The sequence below is a fragment of the Marmota monax genome, unplaced genomic scaffold (genome assembly GCF_021218885.2).
Source record: "Marmota monax isolate L192 unplaced genomic scaffold, Marmota_monax_Labrador192_F-V1.1 WCK01_AAM20220418_F8-fsc00001, whole genome shotgun sequence".
In the NCBI taxonomy this organism is placed as follows: Eukaryota; Metazoa; Chordata; class Mammalia; order Rodentia; family Sciuridae; genus Marmota; species Marmota monax.
Window position 1 is genome coordinate 22,760,469 of NW_026693777.1, and position 22,875 is coordinate 22,783,343.

General features: G+C 42.1%; 2 protein-coding genes across 2 annotated transcripts in view; one reads left to right on the forward strand and one right to left on the reverse strand.

Annotated features, from left to right (window-relative positions):
- Positions 1-10,297: 10,297 nt before the first annotated feature.
- Positions 10,298-22,875, reverse strand: part of Rhoj (ras homolog family member J) — a 104,054-nt gene continuing 91,476 nt past the window's right edge. Inside the window, exon 5 of the mRNA XM_046461253.2 lies at positions 10,298-11,042. Within this exon, the coding sequence (XP_046317209.1) occupies positions 11,001-11,042 (42 nt within the window). The 3' untranslated portion in view covers positions 10,298-11,000. The remainder of the gene's footprint in view (positions 11,043-22,875) is intronic.
- On the forward strand, positions 11,428-21,661 carry Gphb5 (glycoprotein hormone subunit beta 5). Its single transcript, XM_046461254.2, has 2 exons — positions 11,428-16,217; positions 20,365-21,661. The coding sequence occupies exons 1-2, from the start codon at positions 16,014-16,016 to the stop codon at positions 20,551-20,553; spliced, it is 393 nt and encodes a 130-aa protein (XP_046317210.1). The 5' UTR covers positions 11,428-16,013; the 3' UTR covers positions 20,554-21,661.

Consider the following 22,875-nt stretch of genomic DNA (forward strand, 5'->3'; position numbering starts at 1 on the left):
CAGGCGAGCATGCTACCGCTTGAGCCACATCCCCAGCCCATGAAATCAAAGTACTTTGTAACCCGTCAGTAAATTGTCCCCAGGAAGAGGTTCATCTGAAATAGCCACAGCTTTATAAACTCTCTTCTAGCAGGGGTGATCGAAAGGCAATTGCTCCAGGGAGGGTGGAGGAGGATCCATGGGAGAGCAGAAAGTGGTCAAGACCATGCCTGTGGTTCTAATGTTTAGTTCAGGTGAACCAGGGAAATCCAGAAGCTGAAAATATTCCTGTTTTCATAATGAGGAAGGGAAGCACATGATAAAGTCTAGAAACCAGATTTTAATTATTTTGATTGATACATAGTAACTATACATATTTATGGGGTCCACTGTGGCATTCAATACAGGTATGCAATGTACAATGATCAGATTATGGCAACCGGCATCCCTTATCACCTCAAACATTTCTTATTTCTTTGTGTTGATAATATTCAAAGTCTTCTTTTTGTGGGGAAGTACTAGGGATTGAACTCAGGGCCACTCAACCACAGAGCCACATCCCCAGCCCTATTTTGTATTTTATTTAGAGACAGGGTCTCACTGAGCCTTGACGTTGCTGAGGCTAGCTTTGAACTTGCAATCCTCCTGCTTTAGCCTCCCGAACTGCTAGGATTATAGGCGTACACCACTGTGCCTGGCTCAAAGTCTTCTTACTCGCCCTTTTGAAAAATACAATCAATAGTTGTTAACCATAGTTTTTTTACTGTTCCATAGAACACTAAGTTATTCCTCCTATTCAGCTGTATCTCCTGCATCCAGTAACCATCCTTATTCCATCTCTTCTCCCCCGATTCCCTTCATAGGCTCTGCTAAGCCCTATTCTGTAGAAAACCAGATTTCTGCTCTGAAATAAGAGAAAGAGGGGCAGAGACAAGAGGTGTGTTTTTTCTTAGATTAAAAATTCTTGAATCATGTGCTAAGACTCATACTTTGTTAATTTGAAGCATGTTAGACTTGCTATTTTTCTGCCTCTTCAAGAAATTATAGAATATACAATCATTATTTAGTCAGCATGTATTAAGCATATAAATATTTTTAGTTGTGCACTTGAACCTGTGGATAATAAATCAAATAAAATTTGGTCTCCACCTTCAAATCAATTATGTCTAATGTGGGGCAATAATACATGGACTGAAAAATTAGTTTTTTTGGGTGGTGGAATGGTGGGATCCTAAGGGGATAAACACTTGGGCCAGGGTTAGCTGGGTGCTAAGCTGTTGGGCTCCTCATTCAACTTCTTGTCCCTTTTCTTTACTGCACATCTTCCCTGGGAGATCCTATTCATCCCCAAGGACTCTACAACCTCCACATGCAAATGGCACTGTTGTCTTCTCACCCCGACCTCTCTCTGGATGGCAGACCTGCATGTTCCCATAAAGAGGTATGTCTATTCCAGTGTCTGACAGATATCTCAAAGTTAGCACAAGTAAACTCCGCTATCCCCAAACCAGTTCCCCCCAGGTTCCCTGCTAGACAGTGGTGCAGCTCCCTACCTAGCTGTCAATACCCGATGGGCTGCCTGAGATAGCTGCTCCTTCTTCTTCCTTTATAACTGTATCCTATTGAGTCCACCTCCCTGTTAGATTTTGGTTGCTCCCTCCCCTTTTACCCACCAATCTCACCCTCCATCATCTACCACACATGCTTCAGCCCTCTGGTTGGAAGGATCTACTTATAACTCTCATCTGATCACATTACTTCTCTGAATGAAATCCTCTAGTGTGTTCCTAGTGGATCCTTGCCCTTGCTTGCCTCTGGGTGTACCCTCCATCTCCTGTCACGTTGCCCTACCTGAATGACTTTCAATTCCCTGAGTTTTCTTCACTTTTGAGTCCTTAAATATGCTTTGCCCAGAATGCCTTTTTTATTCTCTGTGCACATTCAATCCTAGTTCTTCGCTTGCTCAGAAGATGTGCCTTCTCTCCCTCCCCTGACTAGGTTAGGTGCCTCTCCAAATCCACAGTCCCCTTTGCACGTTTCTGTCACGGTGTTTATCACTGTTGTAATTTTTGGCTTATCTGCTCCTGTAGACTAAGAGCTCCTCAATGGTAGGGACTGTACCAGTCACTACAATGGTGCTCAGTAGATAACCTCAGGGTGATATTGTTGAAAGAGACAGTGAAACCCCCACATGCAGTGAATATGTTCATGGATCTAGACCAGGCAAATGGCCTTCTAATAGGGCTTAAGAACTTTCTGCAGAACTATTGCTAGTGAATTTTTGAGATAGGGCAGCAAGGGAACCAAGAGATCAACAAATGCTGCCCAAATTTTAAAAAAAACATCAGAAGATGAGTTATTGAAATTAGAAAGGTAATCTTGATGTGAGCATGAGTAGTTAGGGAGGCAATACTCTTTGACAGTCAACATGAGCTCACCAAAAAGTCATGTTGAACTCAAAAAGTTTTAAAACATTTTTATGTTATATTATATTATATTTATTTATTTATTTAAAAATATGTGTGTGTGTGTGTGTGTGTGTATTTAGTTATAGGTGGACACAATACCTTTATTTTGTTTTTATGTAGTGCTGAGGATCAAACCCCCTCATGCATGCCAGGCAAGTGCTCTACCACTGAGCCCCAGCCCCAGCCCTATATTTTATTGTTTTAAGAGATGGGGTCTCGGGCTGGGGTGATAGCTCAGTGGTAAAGTGCTTGCCTAGAACATGTGAGGCACTTGATCTGATCCTCTATACCACATATAAATAAATAAAATAAAGGTATTGTGTTCATCTACAATTAAAAATATAATTAAAAAAAGAAAGAAAAGAAAAGATGGGGTCTCACTGTTGTCCAGGTTGGCCTCGAACTTTCAATCCTCCCACTTCAGCCTCTCAAGTAGCTGGGAATACAGGTTCATGCCACTGTGCCCTCAAAAATATTTCTGAGAAGGGTATGCAGCCATTAAATGAGAAGGATTTAGTGCATCTTGAGTTCAGAAAAATGTGTAAAATGTCCAACAATACCTTTTTTGGCATAATGTAAGAGCGCCTGGCAAATAATTCTTTATTGTACTCTCACACTCAACTGAAAGTTTGGCTGGGTATAGAATTCTAAGGTAAAAACAGTTTCCATTAGAACCTTGGAAGGTATTAATCAGGATTACAGTGAAGGGAGCAATGGTGGGAACATACTGTGTTCACTAATTGTATTCCATCTTCTCTGGTATACAGGCCAACCTCACTCTTTGGCCTTGTTTTCAGTTAGATCAAGGCCATGAGACTGAGTTTTGGCCAATGGAATGTGGGTAGAAGCTCTGTGCTAGTTCGAGGCTTACACAATTCTATAATAGTTCTCATCCCCTTCCACGGTGATGCAGGCCACATCTCCAAGATGGTGACACCATTAGCTGGCTCCTCTCTCCCTAAGTGATTGCAGAGTCTTATTCATGGCTTCTGCTAACCGTGAGCCATTTTACTGTGTTAAATTGTTGATATTTTAGGGCTGTTTTTAGCTGATCCTAATTCATGAATAAGTCTCTGCCGTTCTCACTCAAGTTCCTTTTCCATATGAGGAACACAGCAGGGGTATGACATTTGGACATGTTCATGAAGGATAAGTAGGAATCTTTTGGACAGAGTAGTATAAGCCAGGGCACAGTGGTGTAACAGAGCAGAGTGAACTCAAAGAACAGAGAAATCCATGCAACAAGTCATTCATTCATTCACGTATCAAGTGTCTATTAGACATTAGGTATAATTACTAGGGAATAGAGAGAAAATTTCCCCATCTGGATTAATGGCAGAAATAGAAATATAAACATTTTAAAATAATATTTAAATACTACAAGAGCAATATAACATAGTGGCTAAGGGCACAAGCTCTGAATACATAGTCTTTAAGTTCAAATTCTGGCTCCAACACTTTCAGCAGTAAGATCTTGGCAAGTTATTTGACTTCAGTTTCTTTGTATTCAAAATTGAGACGACATTGTAACATTATTGTTATGAGGATTAAGAGAGATGATACAATATAAAGCTTTATCTGTATTGAACACAGAGCACAACTTTAAAAATATTAGCTGTTATTATTATCGTTGAGTGTGTATGGACATAGACTGAAGCTTAGCTGGGAAAGACTTTTTATAAGTTATGTCAAGGTGGTGTTAGGGCTATACTCTTTAGACATTAGAGATTATTCTACAGAGAAATAATAATTTCCAAAGAGGACAGCATTTCCTAAACTCTTGTAAGTCCATTATATGGTTAGACTCAATAACATGCTGGAGCGCATTTGCTGGTTCTTAATTTTATTGATTCTGCCTTCAAAGTTCAGAGTGCAAAGTTGAATCCCCAAGGCCAATGCGAGTCAAATTTGTTCCTTTCTCAACACTTCTTAGGTTACTTGTGATTTGATTTTCTGCTTGGAGACATTTGAATGTCAAGGGATTACAGACTATCTGGACTGGAAGGGGCTTGGAAATGCTCTCCTCCAACAAAAAAGCCAAAAAGCAAAGGTGCTTTCTAGATAAAGAAGATGAGACTCAAAATGGTTGGTGGATTTTCTGCCATCAACAGTGCTCCTGGCAGTAATTGTTGGTATTTGGGGATGATAAGTAGTCCTGTTCTTCTGCTTGCTCAGAGCTTGGAAACAAGAAAGTGAGATGCGAGGATCTGACAGGAGAAGAAAAAAATATTGACTTTCTTATTGAGTGAAGTCAAATTAGAGAGTACAGCTTGATAGGCAGTCAGATTGGCCTTTGCCCTGAGTTGAACCTGCATAATTTATAGATGCTGGTGGTTGTCTACCCTACAGAAGTTCCCTGCCTTGCTCCCTGGCCAGCAGCACTGGTCCCCAACTCTCCAGGCTGAAATGCTTGTGGTCTCTCTCATTCTCAGCCTCTCTGACAGCAGGTCACCACTAGGTGACCTGACCCTGCCCAATGTGATTAATGAGAAAATCTGCATTAAACAGTAAAAGTTATTAAAGAAAAAAAATCTGCAGGAAACTTCTGTTAGATCTTTTCTTTCTTAAAAGAGAGATGCTTGTGACAAGATGCTATCTTCCCTTTATTCTCTTTCATTTCTGTTTTTGGACATTGTGGCTTCAGGACACCATGTCTGAGCTGGGAGGCTTGTCAACACTTGTGGGTGGCAGAGCAGAAAACAGGGAAGCACCTGGGTCTGGATGATGTTGTCAAGCAGCAACACCATACTCCATCTTCCCGACTCTGGGCTTCTTGTTATTTAAACTTAAAAATAGCACGCCACCTTCAGTGGCTGGTACTTGTACCTTGCAGCCCAATCCATCCCAATGTAGACCAGACTGCGGGATGCTGAACCACTGTGACCATTTTCATTCCCCCAACCTCATCAATCAGGTAGGAAACTAAGGTAGGAGTGTGGAGCAGAGAGACAGAGGCCAAATAGTCCCTCTTTGTTTCTTTTGCCTGTTGGGGAAAAATGAGTATGGAGATAAGTCTCCTGTTCCCCCACCAAGCCTGATCATAACACTGGAAGGAAAAGATGAGCATATAAAAGAGCACTACAATTTTTAAAAAATCAAGTTTTAGATCTATATTTTTGTCTGGTAAATAGAGTTGAACCGAGCCTGTGTGTGTGTGTGTGTATTCTGCCGGTATTCCTAAGGCTTCACACTTTGGGCTTAGGCTGCCACAGGCCTCGTCCATCTTCAAGGCAATTCAGAAAACAGAGCATTAACAAGAGTGCCAGGCATGCCTGAAATAGGCATTTTGTTTCCAGAGCCCTGGATAAGAACAATGCAAAAAGGATGAATCTAGTGGCGACATCTTTGAGGCACAGTAATTTCATTATGAAGTTTCCTTCTTTACTTTTGCCCCTGAGGGTAGAGGATTATGACAATTATGTTATTGCCCATCAGGCTGTCAGAAAAGCCCAAACTCTTTTTTTTTTTTTTAAATCCCAACAGAGCTACAGAATAGCAACGTGATGGAAGCAAATAGCTGTCTGTCAATCAAATCTAATTTCCATACTCTCTGCATTTCCTTGATGAGATAGTTCAAGTTGCAAAGAGGGAAAAATGCTTAGTTTTTATCTCCCTAAGTAATGGACATTAGTAACAAAACTCAACCAAATTGAGCAAGGTACCTAAAAATGCCAAGAGGCAGATGAGTGTCCACACACAGGCGAATCTGTTCACATTGGTGTGGGTGGAAGTGACCAGGTTTAATGTCCTGTGTGGGAAAGGAGGTGAGGGGGAGAGGGTGCTGACCTAGCTGCCTGGGCCAGGGCTTCCAGGGTCCCTGCTGTCTGGGTGAGTTGTACAAATGCTGTACAAATGCTGCACTACCTTATAGCGCCAGCCATTCCATGGTGACACCCATACTGGCCCACTAGGTTCTCATTTAGATCTGGGGAGACAAATCTTGTCAGACTAACGGTTCACTCTTCTGGAAATTGATGTCAAACTTTCACGGAGACTGACAAAGTTTTAAATCAGGAGAAAAATGTTTGGTGTTGTCCACAATCATTTGAGTTATTTGTTCGTTTACTTAGATGTTGATTGCTCACTGTGGGCAGGCACTGGGGACATAGGGTGAGCAGGAAAGTCACACACAGCTACGTGGAGCCAGTGGTCCAGTAGATTCAGAGACAAGTGAGCATTGGTGATGAGGTGATGTGAAGGAGACATGATAGGAGAGGCGCTCGGGATCACAGGTGGCATGGGCACCCAGTTCAGACTTGGAGGATCAGAGGGACTTTCCAAGGGAGGCAGTGCTAAGCCAGGTCCCAGATGATAGGTGGGGGTGATATAGAGGAAGGAGTTGTGACAAGGAAAGGGCAGGTGTCAAGGCCAGAGGCGAGAGGGTGATGAGCTGGGGGAGAGGGGGGTAGAGGCTGAGGAGCCTCTTTTATCCTGAGTGCCCAGGGACAGTGAAGAGTTTCAGCCAGAATTTACCGACTAGGGTCAGCATCACATTTACAAAAGAAGATTCTAGCTCTAGGGGACTGAGACAAGGAGTCAGAGGTATCAGTAAGAAGGGTCTTCAATGTTTCTGAATTAGGGAGACTGAGCCTCAAGGTGTTCAGGAAAAAGAACTGACGAGCTGTGTGTGTGTGTGTGTGTGTGTGTGTCTGGGTGCAGGATATGTCACAGGACCGTGTCTAGAATGAATCCAGTGGTATCATTTATAGAGATGGAAAATGCAAGATGAAGGGATCAGGAAGGGGTCTGAAGAGATAGACAGTGGGCTTTGTTTGGAACATAAGGACATCGGGGTGTTTCTGTGACCTCCGAGTAAGGAGCAGAAGTGGATGGTGAGGACATCAATGAATGGTACTGGATGTTGAAATGCTTCCCACTGGGGGCTTAGGCTGTGTGTTTGGGCCTCTGTTGGTTTTCCATCCGGGCTTGTTAACTCAGTCATGGGGTTGAGGCTTTTACATTGCTCGGCTCTTAAGTCTCCACCTACCTCTCTTTAATCTTGGCCATCATTACAAAGGAGGGTGACTGATTTCAACAGACAATGATTCCAGGACCCCAGAGCCACAGCGGTAGGCAGAACTGGACCTCAGATCAGTCTTAAAAATGCTGCTGTTCAATATACTCACCCCTCTCATGGCTTTAGGGCCTCTTTTGGTATTTTCCTTCTCCTCAGCCTTTGCCTGTCCAGCTTGGGTGATATTTTTTCCCCCCAAATTCTATCCTTTATGATGAAATCGCTCCATCTTTTTGATTATATTAGTTTCCCTTCTCTGGACCTGATTATTATTCTGGCCTCATTGCTCACTAAATGTGAGGGCCCTCTCTACTTGGGAGGAATCTCTCTGATTCAATTGGATGCAGCCTCTTCAGCTATGTTAAGGTAAGAAGCAGTGATTCAGTCAGGCAAACGGGCATGTTTCCAAAGATGGAGAGTTTCAAGGAAGTCATCAGGCTCAGCAGATCAGAAATCATCGTTCTGGATAAATAAGCATTTTGATACATTCTGAAAAACATTCTGTTTCATGGACTCCTTGCTGCTTTAAGCTTTGAAACTTTACGTGCACAGCAGCCTGGGCTCAGCTGGCTTGGGTTCAGATATTTCTGTAAGGCTGACCTAATAATCCCCTTATGGGTTTCTCGTTGGAACAAAGTGTCTGAAGCTGCCAGATACAGCCAAAATCAGGCAGTCCAAGCTGAGTTTGAATCCTAGTTCCATCACCTACTAGCTGGGAGGTGTGGAGAATTTGCTTAACCTCTCTGGGCCTCAGTTTCCTCATCATGAAAGGTAGGTATTAATACTTTATAGGATTTTGTTGTGGAAAAATTAATAAATATGCCATATGAAAAGGGTCTGGAAGGAATTTTGCTGAGCATAACACTGTCCACCATGACAGCCACGATGCATAGCTCTTGATCACTTGAATGCAACTACTGTGAATGAGGTGTGCTGCTGATTATATGTGCTGTTAATGCACCTCAGACTCCAGAGGCTTAGTACATAAAACAAAGGATGTCAAGGGTATAAAATAGTTCACCAGTAGCTGTTTATATTAATGACATGTTAAAATGTGAACATTTTGGAGAATGTTGGGTTAAATAAGATCAATTTTATTTTGATCACACTGGGATTAAGTATTGAAATGCATCTCACCTGTTTCATGTTTCCTTTTTAATGTGGCTACTGGAAAATTTAATACTCTCTTTATGGCTTGAGTGCTGCCTCTGCGGTCAATGTGGGATTATCCTGAAGGGTGTCTAACATTCACAGCTTGGGTCAAAGGCTCTCCTTAGCTGGTCTCTGCTCCAGTCTCTTGCCCCTCTGAGGCCACAGGTTCTCCCACAGTTCCCAATCTGCATTCCACCAGTGGCTGCCCTCCTCTTCCCTGACTCTTCCTGAGCTCACACCATGCTGCACCATTATGAACTGAGAACTCACTGTGTCTTCAGTGATTCATTCAACAAATGGTTTTTGATACTTAACTGTCAGCAGGCGGTGTTCTAGCCATTGGGGAAGTAGCAGCGGACAAGACAAAGGCCCTGATCTATAGTGGGTTCCTCTGCTTGGAATGAATATCTTCTCACTTTCCTTCAGAGTCACCTCTCTAGGAAATTTCTCTTGACAACATATCTTCCCACCCTCTGCTTGAGCGTCCATAGATCCTATTTTCATTTTCATCATAGCATTTATCACATTTTACATTGTGTTGATATTTTAAAATCAAATCATTTGAGGTAATGCAGTTTTAAGAGATAACACAGAGAGTCATGTACCCAGCATCCAGTTTTCCTTAATGATAACATCTTGTAAACTATAGTACAATATCACAACCAGGCTCTTGACATTGATACAATTTCTGGTCTTTTTCAGATGTCCTGTTTTACTTGTATTTGTGTGTGTACATTTATCTCTGTACATTTTTGTTTTATGTTTCCTTCATGTATCCATCACCATAGTCCAGAGAACACTTCCATCATCACAAAAATCCTCATGTTGCCCTTTCATAACCATGCCCCATCCCTCAGGACTCCAGCCCTCCTTAATCCTGAGCAAACACTAGTTTGTTCTTCATTTGTTTGTCATTTCAAGAATTTACAATAATGGAGTCACATAGTATGTAACCTTTCAGGATTAGTTTTTTAAACTCAGCATAACTCCTGAGACATTCATCTATTTTTTTTTTTCCTTTGGTGATAACTGGGGATTGAACTCAGGACCTGTGCATGCTAGGCAAGGGCTCTACCATTGGGCTAAACCCACAGTCCACGTTCATCTAAATTGTTGTGTGTTCTTTCCCTTTTATTGGTGAGTAGTGTCCCATGGCATGGGTGCACCACAGTTTGCTTAACCATTCACCTGCTGAAGGATACCTGAGCAGTATCTAGGTTTGGGCTTTTATGAATAAAGTTGCTTTGAATGAGGAGAGGTGTTCTTTTTTTTTTTTTCCTTCATGTGGACCTAAGTTTCCATTTCTCTGGGATAAATGACCAAGAATGCAATTTCTTAGTCATATGCATGCTGATTTATTTATCATCTTTACTAGGTATTGGCTCTTTGAGGTTGGGTTCTTAGCTCTATGCATATTTACATCATATCTAATTGTTATGTATGTGGCATATGGAAAGACTCAATGAAATGATCAATAATATATGGAAGGATGGAAAAAAGGAAGGAAGAAGAGAGAAAGAAACAAAATCTATGATTACTGTTAATTAGCTCTTCCCACCCTCAAGCTGTCCAACATCATTATCTTTCAATTTTTTCTTATGAACCCATTGACCCTAGAACAATACAGTGCCTTGCACACAGTAGTTGCTTAATATGTATTTATTAAATGATGTAACGAATACTCTGGAGAGTGGACCAGCTCTTCTTTCCTCTTCTCCCTCTTCCCACCACCCTACTCCATCACCTGTGCTCAGCAATGGGCACAAACAGACACGTATGCATACTCTGGGGCCTCGATCCCAGGACTTTTCGGGAACAAACTCAATAGCTAACATATGGAGTGCTGTTGCTTCAAAGCTTGCTAACAACAACTTTGGCCTTGTCTGTGTGACTACTTGGGGAGTTACAAATGAGGGGTTTGGGGACCCAGCAGCTTTGCAGACGCATTCCAATGAGAATACAGGATGCACTTGAAATGAAGAATGCTTCTTTGTGACTCATTAAACTCCTCTCTGTTCTTCTCTATTAGGCATGTGTCTGCCATGCCCTGCAAATCTATGACACTCCAAAGTGGAAGAGTCAGGCGGAAATAAAAACATTTCACTTCAGCGCCTAAACCATGTGCCCTTTAATTTGCAATAAATCTGTGACAACCGACAGATACTTCTTTCAGACACTCGTGGAGAAAGGCTTGACTTGTCCTAGTAAATCAGACACAGGCTTCATTATTTTTAGTCTCGTTGAAAAAATGTTACCATGGAAACAACACCATCATCTAGGGCAAATGTTATCTCTTTAAGTCAATAACACGAGGAACTGAGCCAAAAATACCTAGTGCTTTCAGAGGAAGAAATGGCTTTCCAATAAGATTAATTTCTTTTGCGTCTTCACCATTCATCTTCATTTGCAAACCCAGAAGTTTTCTTCCCCTGTAAATAAGAGATATTAAAAGCAATGTACAACTCTGCAAGATCCAAGGCTGACCTTTCTTGTACCTGTTTGAAGAAAATCATTAGTTCTATTAGTTCCTTGAAACTTGTAGCTTTGCTTGTGGCTTTTAATTCACCCACAGGAGGCATAATGGTAATGAATTTGACCCTTGGGCAGAGCATTGGGCTTTCTGAGAGGAAAATGGGGAAAGCTACCTTGGAGCAGGAGCAGCTTTCTGTGCTCTTAAGGGACCATTTTAAGGGAAGCAGCAAACAACTTATTTCCTCTGGGCCTTCCCTTGGTGCCTGCAGAACATGGGGGTGGAGTGCTCAGTAAGTGTTGGTGGCTTAGTCAGTTGGACCCCATATTTAGTCAAAACTGAAATTCTTTGTTAGTATTTGTGAAGATTTATTACTATATTGAATTTTGCAACTATGATAAATTTGCACCCCACCCCCAAAGTATAAAAAATTTGGACCTTAAAAATTAAATCTAATCCTTCAAGCTTTTTCTCCTACCAAAAATCATGTTAATTTTAGTGTCAGATCAAAGCACCACAGATTGAGTGGGGGAAGCAAGTTGGGACACCCTTGGCCTTGTTTTGGAGTGCTGCTGAGGTCTTACAGTCCCCAACCACTTTGTGTCCCCTGTTCTCAGACTTACATTTCTCCCCACATCTAATACCATTGAAATCAGGGTAATAACTGTTGGTGTGATCAAACTTTCTATTGGCAGCTTTTGATTTCTTATAATGGTGGTGCAGTTCCTGGGAAGGAAAGAGACGCACCTGTGTACTACTGATCGAGCACTGGGATGTGCACGTGACCCCTGCCAAGGAGGTGTTTTAATGTGTGGGAAGCTGAGGCTCAGAAAGGTTACAAGACTTGTCTAAGATAGCAAGTTGGTAATTGGCAGAGTCAAGATTTGAACCCAAATTGGATGACTTTATTGTAGTCAAATGACCCCTCAGATTTTCCATCTGATTTGCCCTCAGCTTCTTCTGTTCATAAAAGAGTTTACAAATCCTTAAATTTGGGGGCTGGGAAGCACCTTATAAGTCGTAGGGTTCAACCAGCCATGTTACAGATGAGGAAAGTGAGGCTGAGAGAAGCAACTCACCAAAGGTAAAGGAAGTCGTGCCACTGAGAATCAGCACGGCTGGGCCAGGAACAGGAGATTTTTCAAGCTCTTTCAATGCCTCCATCCCCAGGACACAGTGAGGCCCCTGGGGACTAGGTTCAGGTGCTCAGCCACTCCTTCTGACATTCTGCTCATTCCTCCTCTGTTGTCCTGTTCCCCCAGACCTCAAGATGATTGCTTACAACAACCCCTCTCTATTAGTCCATTTCTTGTTGCCAATAACACAATACCATAGGGTAAGTGAATTATTAAAATAATAATAATAATAATAATACTTTGGCTTCCAGTTCTGGAGATGCAAATTCAAGAGGCTGTATCTGGTAATGGTCTTCTTTTTGTCAGAATCCCATGGTGACACAGGACATCACATGACAAGAGATGGGGAATGTACATGCAGATGTGTGTCCTCTGGTTTCTCTCTCTCTCATAAAGCCACTAGAATTCAATCATGGGGGCTCCACTCATATCTCATCCGATCACCTCCTGAAGGCCTCATCTCTAAACACTTGAGTCAGATTAAGTTTTTACCCTCTTAATATCTCACAATGGGGATTACATTTTAATGCCTGAACTAGTGGGGGCCATATATTCAAACTATATCCAAGCCATAGTACCACTTCTTCCCTTTCTTTACCCCTAGTTAACTTGTGTCTTCTGATTTGTCCTCCAAGGTGATAATGAATCCATGTGAAGATGATCATGGAGCTCAGTGAGGGAGGCTTCTCCCCAGCCTGTGCTTGGAGATGTTATATCTTTGCTACCTCAAGAAAGCAAAAAGCTTAGTATAACTGGAAAGGTGGCAGGTGCACAGACCATGGTACCGAGATATCCTGTAGGAATCGGGGCCCTAAGAAGCCTTTGCAGTCATGCTGCCACCTCTCACTTTGCCTGTGGAGGGGTGCATGGCACGGCAGAGGGCAAGGATTGCAAAAGGTGGCATCCATACACCACTGCCCTTTTCTGCAGCCATAATGCGTCTGAGAAGCCACTGTTCTCTGCCTGCAGAATGATTTCAGTCACCTTCTTGATGCAGTGCTCCAGACAGATACTTGGATTGACAGTAGTTGGTTACAGAGATGAAATAAACCCAGTTGCTTTCCCCAGTGTTGTTGAAGGCTTTGGAAGTAGGCAGGTTACAAGATGACCGAGTCTCTACTTCTCCCAATGTAAAAAGGAGAAATTATAATTGACTTACACAAATTTTTGGAAGGTGTAGAGATACCGTGTATAAGAGCACAGCAGACTGCTGGTGCCTGGTAGGGAACAGATGCTCATTATTGTAAGGTTAATGCTGATGGGGCAGAAGGCAAGGATGCCAGAGCTCTGCTTTGTAAGGCGGCTGGGAATGGTGAAAGGAAGCTGCTCTTGACCTCTCTTTGTTGCCTGTCTTTATTTTGTGATATGCAGACCTAAGTACATATGTTTCAGGTCTAAGAGGCTTGAGTAGCTCTCTTCGAAATGGTTCTCAATGTGCAGCTAACTCTTTGCCTAGCAAGACAGGGAGATCACACCATGCAGCAGTCTGTCCCCATGGTGCCCCATGTATGCTACTCACAGAAAGTCCTTTATTTCAAGCCTAATTCCACTGTTTTTAAAATACATATGGTAATCAGATTCTGGAGACAGGGCGGTACATTGATGAACTCACTGAGTGTTGCTATATGTTTTGAAAATCCAAAACTTATATGAATACATTTACTTAAGGAATAACTTTCTTTGCAAAAAATAGAGATGCTTTAACTTCTGTTTAGTTTCATTAGTTATTTAATATGCATATTAAATGTCTTTGACTATGTCATGATTTACTATGATATGAAAACTCCTAAGGACATAGATGATGTCTGCTTCATTGACTTTTTAGAGCAACCAGAAAAATGCCACAAACAAGTAGATTTTTAATCCATTTGCATGTTTTTGTTGCAGATTGGAATATAAACTACGTTCTATACTCACAAAAATTATTCCATTCTTATTTTAACCTTTTAAGACCAGAAATCTAATGGCACATTTCCAGTAGAGCAATACGTACAGTACAAACACATAAACATTGCTTTATTTTAAGTTAAAAATATTAATACTAATTGATTTTCTATAGTAAAAATCTTGCCAATGTAGAAAATGTGAAAACTACTAAAAAGTATATGGAAAAAAATGAAAATTCATATTTTTTCCTATATGAGTCATTTAAAAATGTTATTAATAATATCTACTACTTAACTAATTTTAAGGCTTTCAAAAATTGTTCTCACTGTGATTTTCATCTTCCAGTTAGGTTCCCATGTTCTTTCCAGAAAGCATTAATGTTTTGTTATTTTTCAAAGTATTGAAGCACATGGTAAATTCAAGGAAAAAGTTTGCCATGAGCTGCTGGTAATTTCTCCCTGCTTTAAAGGAAACTTTGAAAAGTTACCATGAAGGAAAAGTTAATCCATCATGTCCCGCTGCATTTGTTCTCTCAAAACCAGGTGAACTACCTCTGACTCTTTCCCTAGGATTATGTCACCCACCAGGGCAACTTTCTGTTTCAGTAGGTGATGTGAAGAAACAAAACAACACCCTTTAAGTTAATCAGTTTTGGAAAATAGAGACTGGCTTTATATTCCATGGCTTTGATGTGCTTAGTAGTTCCTGTAAGGATCTGCCTCTCTTTTGTTGTGATTGACAAGACCTTTCCTATATATATGAGCCACTAAGCAGCCCAGTAACAGAGGGGAGAGACATTTACCCAGAGCTAACTTCACCACTCATTACAACTTTCTAAAACCTTGGGTACAAGTGTCACCTCTAAGTGTCAGAAGAGTTGGCTCCAGCAAGATCAGGTAAGGGCCTCTCCACTTTGAGATTTCATTCCTCCCAACGGGAAGCCTAGAGAAACTACATGGTGACAGGTGGGATCTGGAAGAACAGATTTGGAAATGCATTCCATTTTAAGCAATAGGACGTGGGGGAATTCTGTAAATGGCTTTTCTACCCTCAGTTTAACATCCACATAGGTCTGTCTTATGGGCCAAGCATGAAGGGCCCCTTCTGGTTACTAGACCACAGAAAGCTATCCTAGTCTATCCTAGAGGATCATTCAGATATCCTATCCAGAGAGGATAGACTTGACAGCAGATTGGGATCATTTTTAAATACTCCAATGCTTTCTGCATTTGAATTAATTTGAACCACAATGAGGTGCTTATTAGAGCAGAAGCATAGAGCAGAGGCAATTTGTTGCCAAGTAGGACACATTTTTATGTTTTTATTTTATTTTTATCAAGACAGGTGCCTGGTTTCATAAAATCTTCTGCATATCCACGTTGTGTGATGGATTGAGTTAGTAACAACATGTGCAGGGCCTACTTTTATTACTTATCTATTTCCCAATCATTCCCCATGCATGACACCAAAATTAAAATTTTGATCAAAGCATATAGCATGGGACCCAAATACCCTGGACCATCATAAAAATAACTTACATGTATTCATGTATTATGTCAAGATATGCAATTCCTTTGTTGTTATTCATGTTTGGTGTTCATTTTGAAGAAACAAATTTCTTTAACATACAAGTCAACTCCAGCACTTGGGTTGCAGTAAGGAAAAGTCTTAGAATGCATGTCTAGGATTGGATATCCAGAAAGGTCCAGGGAATCTATACTGACTCTGTTACAGAGAACTCTGGGCACCTGTCTTGGAGTCTGTAGGTACTTACTATTTCTTGGCCCATTTTCCCTGAAATGCTAAGAGCAAGGTCCCTTTGATAGCAGCCAACGTGTTTGTGACTACCCCTTGGAGGGCAGCTGGATTTGTTAAACTTGATTTCTTTTCCTCTCGGGAGGAACAGCATGAAGCTGGCATACCTGTTCCTTGGTGCCACAGCCCTCCTGCTCCTCTGTGGCTGTGGCTCTGTCCTCAGCACCTCCAGTGGGGACCTGCGTACCTTTGTGGGCTGTGCTGTGAGGGAATTTACTTTCCTGGCCAAGAAGCCGGGCTGCAGGGGCCTTCGGATCACCACGGATGCCTGCTGGGGTCGCTGTGAGACCTGGGAGGTAAGTGGCTCAGCTAGTGACCGCTCAGGCCCGATTCTAAAACAGTGTTCCCCGTTTCAGTAATTGGAGGTAGAACCGGGTCATCTGCCCTCTCCTTACAGCATCTTGTAAAGCTGATCAGGAAAGCATGATGTCGCCCCCGTAACACAGCATTGATAAGATTCATAGCTTTATTTGTGGTCTCAGGGAAGTAAAAATGTGCTCCTATTTCACCCATTTTACAAATCACAAGGAAGGATTGAAGGGATGAGAGGCTCCGAAGTCATGAGGAGAGTCACCGCAGGTTGGGAATAAATTCTTGTCTCCAGCCTGTGACCCAGTCTCCTTCCTGTATTCCTTCATTTATGATAAAATCAGCCATCTGCCACGAAAGAGGCCCTAAGCTGTGGGGCAGGTGAGGGCTGGTCCTAGGCCTCTCCTTCAGTGCTGCCTCTGTAGCCCTGCTCCCCTCAGTTCCCTGGGGCCCTCAGGGATCATCATAGACACATCTATGAAGCCCCTTTATATTCAATTAGAACTGGCCTTTCAATTCAAATGGGGATAAAAATCTCAAACAAAGTTAAAATCCTACTGGACTCAGACGAGGAGCTGGTTAAAGGGATGAAGAGAAGAGAGCTATCGAGCACCCACCAAATCACACCACACAGTGATTAGCTGACTCTTCTAAACAAGGCCCACGTTGGCAACTGAAGGAGTACCAGCTCTGATCTTGTCACCCCCAGCTCTGAAGCTTTAATGACCACCCCCTGCTGTCAATTCAGTCACCAACTTTCAAGGTCCAGCAATATGGCATCTGCTTGCTTTCCCAGAGACTTCATGTATTCTTAGGTTTGGCTTTGTCAGGCTGATTTTTAAATGTTTTATTAAACAACCCTCATAAAATCTCATCTTGATCTTTTTCTCATATCCCATCTCATTTCCAACTGTCATATTATCATATTTATTCCTCAGTGCTGAACTCTAGTGCCAACTTCTTCTCTGAGCCTTGTCTGGCTCCGTGGCAATTCCTTGACTATATTCTACCTTTTGTTTGACTTCCTCCCCCACCACACACATGATTTTAAGTGTTTTTGAGGACAGAAGTTCATGGTTGCAACTTTCATAGCTTTGCCAAAGTACCATGCATGGGTGAGGTATTCAATAAATATTTCTTGATCAGAAAGGACTGACCTCTTCCTAGAGGTGTCTGTCCTCTGGTCTAATGGAAGTCAGCTTTGAAGCATGTGAGCACCACCCAAGGACTCTTCCTTTAGGAAAAAACAGGCATTTTTCAGGGATTCAGAGAGCAAACTGCTATTGCTTAAATAAAATTATGACCCTTTGAATGGAATCAGGTTATGATGCAGAAATCTACAAATTAAATGAAACTACCCCATCAAATTGGTTTCATCTTTACATCATTCAGGAGCTTAAGACCTAATAGCCAAGTGAAACTCAGTTTTTCTTAGTAACTGTTGCCATCAAATGAACTCAGGGAACTTGGGCACCTTCTCATGTGCAGGGCTTGGCTTGACAGTGCCACCTTTGGATCACTGCTTGTCCCTGGGCTAGTGGCAGCTCTTTGTGTACCATATCCTCAGACTCCTGTTTCTCTGCATTCAACCCATCTTCTCTTCTCTCACATGTTGGCAACTGTCTTTAGCTGGATCATGGTCACCCCCAGGAGGTCGGGGACTGTGCTCTCACTGGAGAAATGGAAGCACCAAGACAAAGAAAGGAGAGTGTCCCTAATTTTAGCTAACTTTTGTTTGTGCCTTTACTGTGTTAGGAAAATGGAGGTTACCTAGGGAAATAAATACAGATATGAGATTCATTTTCCTAGCAACCGGAGGTTTCTGAGATTAAAAGCACTGTTTGTTTGTTGTTTGGTTTTTAATAGCCGTATTGGGAACATGTCTGAATTTAAGGATGTTCATGATAGCAAAGTGACTGAACTTGCTTTTGAAGTGAAGCTATTGCTGCAAATAGTGATTTCTTTTGACCTGGGTTTAGAATTGCCCGATTTAGCAAAAGGAAAGCAAAACAAAACCAAAATCCAAAAAATGAATCAACTAAACCAAAATACTCACCGATTTCTACCCACCCCCCAAACAATCCCCAAACCCCAGAGTGAAACCAACCAAACAAACAAACACAAAAAAAAAAAAACCAGGAAACCCAGATAAATTTGAATTTCAGATAAAACAACAAATACTATTTTTAGCATAAGTTTGTCCCAAATATTGCTTGGGAAGATTTATACTAAAGTATTAATTATCTGATATACAAATGTAGCTGAGTGTCTGGTCTGCCCATGTTCCTAGAATACTGAGGGTAAGAGGACACAGAGTAAATGGAAGAAGGTAGGAGAAAATGGCCCAGGACAAATTTAGCTCTTCTACATGATCATTGTTGAAGGCAAGGTTGTTATTTTCATCATCATGCAAGGACTTCATCTTGGGTATCTATCATCTGTGTATCCATCATCAATCTATATACTCATCCATCTATTCATCCATTCACTTACCTTTTTTGCCTAGAACAAGTGAAGACACTGTCCTTTGACAGATTGTTATCATTTTTGCCATGACTTCTAATGACAGAGTGCATTTATGGAACACTTATCTGTGCTAGGTACATATCATCTCACCTTATCTCTACAACAGTCCCATGAGGCGGATGTCTTGTTTCACAGATAGGAACGCTGGGACTTCAAGGAGTTTAGTTGAAACTCAACAAGTTGTAGATCTGGCAATCAAGCTTGACAGGTCTGCCTACATGACTCAAGATTTTTTCCCCTTGACTTTTTTTTCCCCATGCATACACACACACACACATACACACACACACCCATACACACACACACACATTTTCATCCTGTGACACTGGGGATTGAACCCTGGGCCTTGTGCATGCTACACATGCACTCTACCACTGAGCCACACCCCTAGCCCTTTTTGTTTTATTTTGGAATAGGAGGTATCGCTAAATTGCCTGTGTTAGCCTTGAACTTTTGATCTTCCTGCTTTAGCTTCTTGAATAGAAGAGGACCATATTTGGTTTTGGTGTATTATAATTATAACTATACATAATAGTGCTACTACTTGTTACATATTTGTACATGCACACGATGTAAGGGTTGGAGATTTTTAACTACTACCTTGTACTGAGTTTTCTCTGGCCCATATGCTCTGTTGATCAAAATTGTCTTTGAATTCAAGGTTAATACAAGGTGAAGGAAGGAAGTGAGTCCTTTGCTTATCAGAGTGGCCCAGAGAACATTCAGGAAACTGCCTGGCATTCTTCTTTTGCTGACTCTATAACAGTTAGGAGAACCTCCCAGGTACCTGCCTACGTACCATAGGGAGCAAATAGGCAGGAATACCTATCCTAAGAGAGCCTACTCTCTAGAGCAGGAGAAATGTCACACAAAGGAATAAAATACCTGAGATGTCATGTAAGGAGAAAAAGCAGGAAGGGGAAGAGGAAGCTCTAGGGTGTGGAGGGGGGATGTTACAGTTTTAAATAGCATGGTCAGGAAAGGCTTCCCTGAGAGGGTGGCATTTGAACAAAACCCCAAGGAGCAAATCCTATGGCAGAATGTTCCAGACAGAGGGAAGAGCAAATGCAAAGACCCTCACTGGGACTGTTCCTGGTTGGATTGGGGAATGATAGAGCCCCCTGTGGCTGGAGCCTAGTGAGGAAGCCAGCAAGGTGGGACTGTCACAGAAGGTGTAGGGAAGACTGATGTAGGAGCTGGCAGGAGATCACAGTTCTCTGGCTTTTACTAACTGAGATGGGAAGTGAGTGGGGCTTTGAGTGGGCGGGTGTGGGGTGTGAGGCCATGTGTGATGTTTCAGGAGGATCACTTGGGTGCTGTTACAGGGTTATATGGAAGAAGGGACACTTTGTTAGCAGGTATACATTGGCCAAGAGTATTCATTTGCTAAATATTCACCTAGCACTTCCTGTGTGCTGTAGATTCTTCCAGGAGCTCAGGATATGGCAGTGAACAAAATCGGCTTCCTGCTTTCAGGAGTTTTCTTTGTACGGGGAGGAGGGAGAACAATAAGTAAACAAATAAAAACCAAGCTGATGTCTGGTAATGACAGGAAATGAAATAGGATGGTATGTTTATGGGTTCTCTCTTTTCTCCCTATGGGGACAGAAACCCATTCTGGAACCCCCCTACATTGAAGCCTATCATCGCGTCTGTACCTACAACGAGACCAAGCAGGTGACCGTCAAGCTGCCTAACTGTGCCCCTGGAGTTGACCCCTTCTACACCTACCCTGTGGCCGTCCGCTGTGACTGCGGGGCCTGCTCCACTGCCACCACGGAGTGTGAGACCATCTGAAGCTACGAGGTCTGCAGGACGCAGCTGGTGGCCTCAAGCCTCACAGACCTACCTGCATGGGTGACCCAGGCAGCTCTACCCCTGGCTTCATTCAAGGACTGTTTAATCTGACCATACCTGTGGAGGTGGTCACCTGTCTCCCTTAGCTTAGGCACAAGGCCTGGATGCAGTATACTTACATTGAAAATGCAAAACAATATTTGTTCCTTTACCAGAATTGATTTCTCTAGTTCATATACCTACAAATTAGTTTTTCTTTGCCTTGAGTCTTGGAACATAGTTTGTATATCACAATCATCTTCCGATTTGGGCTGATAACATGGCATTGACTTAAATGCATTGGATAGAATTGGGAAATGGGGCTGTAAAGTCTTTTAAAAGTCTTATGTTCTGTTTAACCACTGACCTTTGACTAGATTTAGGAAGAAAGGGCTAGAAGTTATCAAAACCAATGCACTCACTAGTCTTCACTACCCAAAAAGAAAGTTTCCTTAGAGAAAAATGTTCCAATTCATTTTTAAATGAGCAATTATCTACCCAGGAAACAGACTGCTCAGATTGATAAATAGCAGGGAATTGATCAAGAGAAGAGCTCAAAGAAGGTTGGATTTGGCTTATTCTTTTCCCCAGAAACATTCCTTAAGTTCCTGTAAGATCCTTACTATAAAGAGCCTACTTTGTGATTTAAAAAAAATCTAGAAAAATATGTAGCTAGAAGCTATCATTTAGGTATAAGAACTTCTGAAACTCATGTTTTTGGATGTGATGTTCTCCCAAAGCTGTGGTGAAATGGTCATTTACAAATATTCTTCCTTCCTTAGCACATTTTAAATTTAAATTGTAACTTATTAAATTCAGAAATTTTACATTTGTAGGGGTAAAAACTGCACTGTGGGCTCAGACGAGAAAAGTCTATGATTGTCTAGCTCTTGCCTTCACCAAAATCTTAATGCAGCTGGTTCTGTGACTTTTCTTAAACTCCAATTTTATTCAAATGTCTTTCATTCTGTCATTTTGGGGGTTGAATTTAACCTTGTTCACTTTTCATAATATGCTGAGAAAATCGATATTAATGCCAATAAAGTGCATTCTCTGTCTTTTGAATTCATACAAATTTTCAGTAAAAGTCTTTTTAGTCTTAACTCTGCTTGCTCTAACATTACAAAGAATGCTTCGAAGGAACTATGAGGTTTTTCACTGAAGTGTTAATTTCGGATTTCATGGTCAGTTAGGGGCACAGAGAGATGACTCTGGGTATGCCAAAGGTAGTATAATATGCAGCCCTGGAACACAGTGCTCTGGTTTCCATTGTAGCCCTTTAAGCCATGAGTCTTCTCGAAAGAAGAACCAATGAATCCCCATGAAAAACACAGTGGAGCAAATGTTGAGATTGATGGTCAAGCACCAGGATGTGGGAGTGAATGTCTGAGAACAAAGGGCTCATGCACAATTCACCCCAACCCTTTTTGGTAGGAAAGGAAGTCACTACATAAAGAGGAGTCCAGCCGGGTGCGGTGGTGCACACCTGTAATCCCAGCAACTCAGGAGGCTGGGGCAGGAGGATCACAAGTTCAAAGCCAGCCTCAGCAACTTAGGGAGGCCCTAAACAACTAAGTAAAATACAAAAAAAGTGAGACCCTGTCTCTAAGTAAAATACAAAAAAGGGCTGGAGATGTGGCTCAGTGGTTGAGTGCCCCGAGTTCAATCCCTGGTATCCGTCCCCCACGGTCCCCTGCCATAAAAGGGAGTCTAGTGCTGTGGTCCTTGCTGGGACCATGGGTGATGATTGGAGCAACATGGGATGGCACCACTCAAGTGTTTTCAATCCGTCTCTCGGAACCTCCTTTAGGATTTTCTGAATCTTGTCAGAAATTGAGAAAAGATGATTGCAGCATCGGTGAGTGTCCTGGAGGACATATGCATGGGATGTGCAGGAGAATTTAATGAAGAGGCTGTTTATCAGTGTGTGGGCAGAGTAAGGGAACCACAGCAGGGCGAGGCACTTGTGGCTTGGAGGAAGCACTGGACAACCCTAGGCTGAAGGAATGAGAGAAGGAGCGGTGATCATACTCTAGGGAGAATGACAGAGAGGGACCCCTGATATAATATGAGACTTTTTTTTTTTTGGTTTTCTATTTTTTATTGGTGCACTCTGATTATACAAAATAGTGAGACTCGTTGTAGCCTGTGTGTCCATGTACACAAGACAATTGCAGGTCATTGCAGACTCACCTTGCTTGGGGACCATAAAGGGCCCCTATTTGAGGAGGGTGTTTTTCATGATGACATTTGCCCTTCTCAAATGCTGCCCCCTTTTCCCTA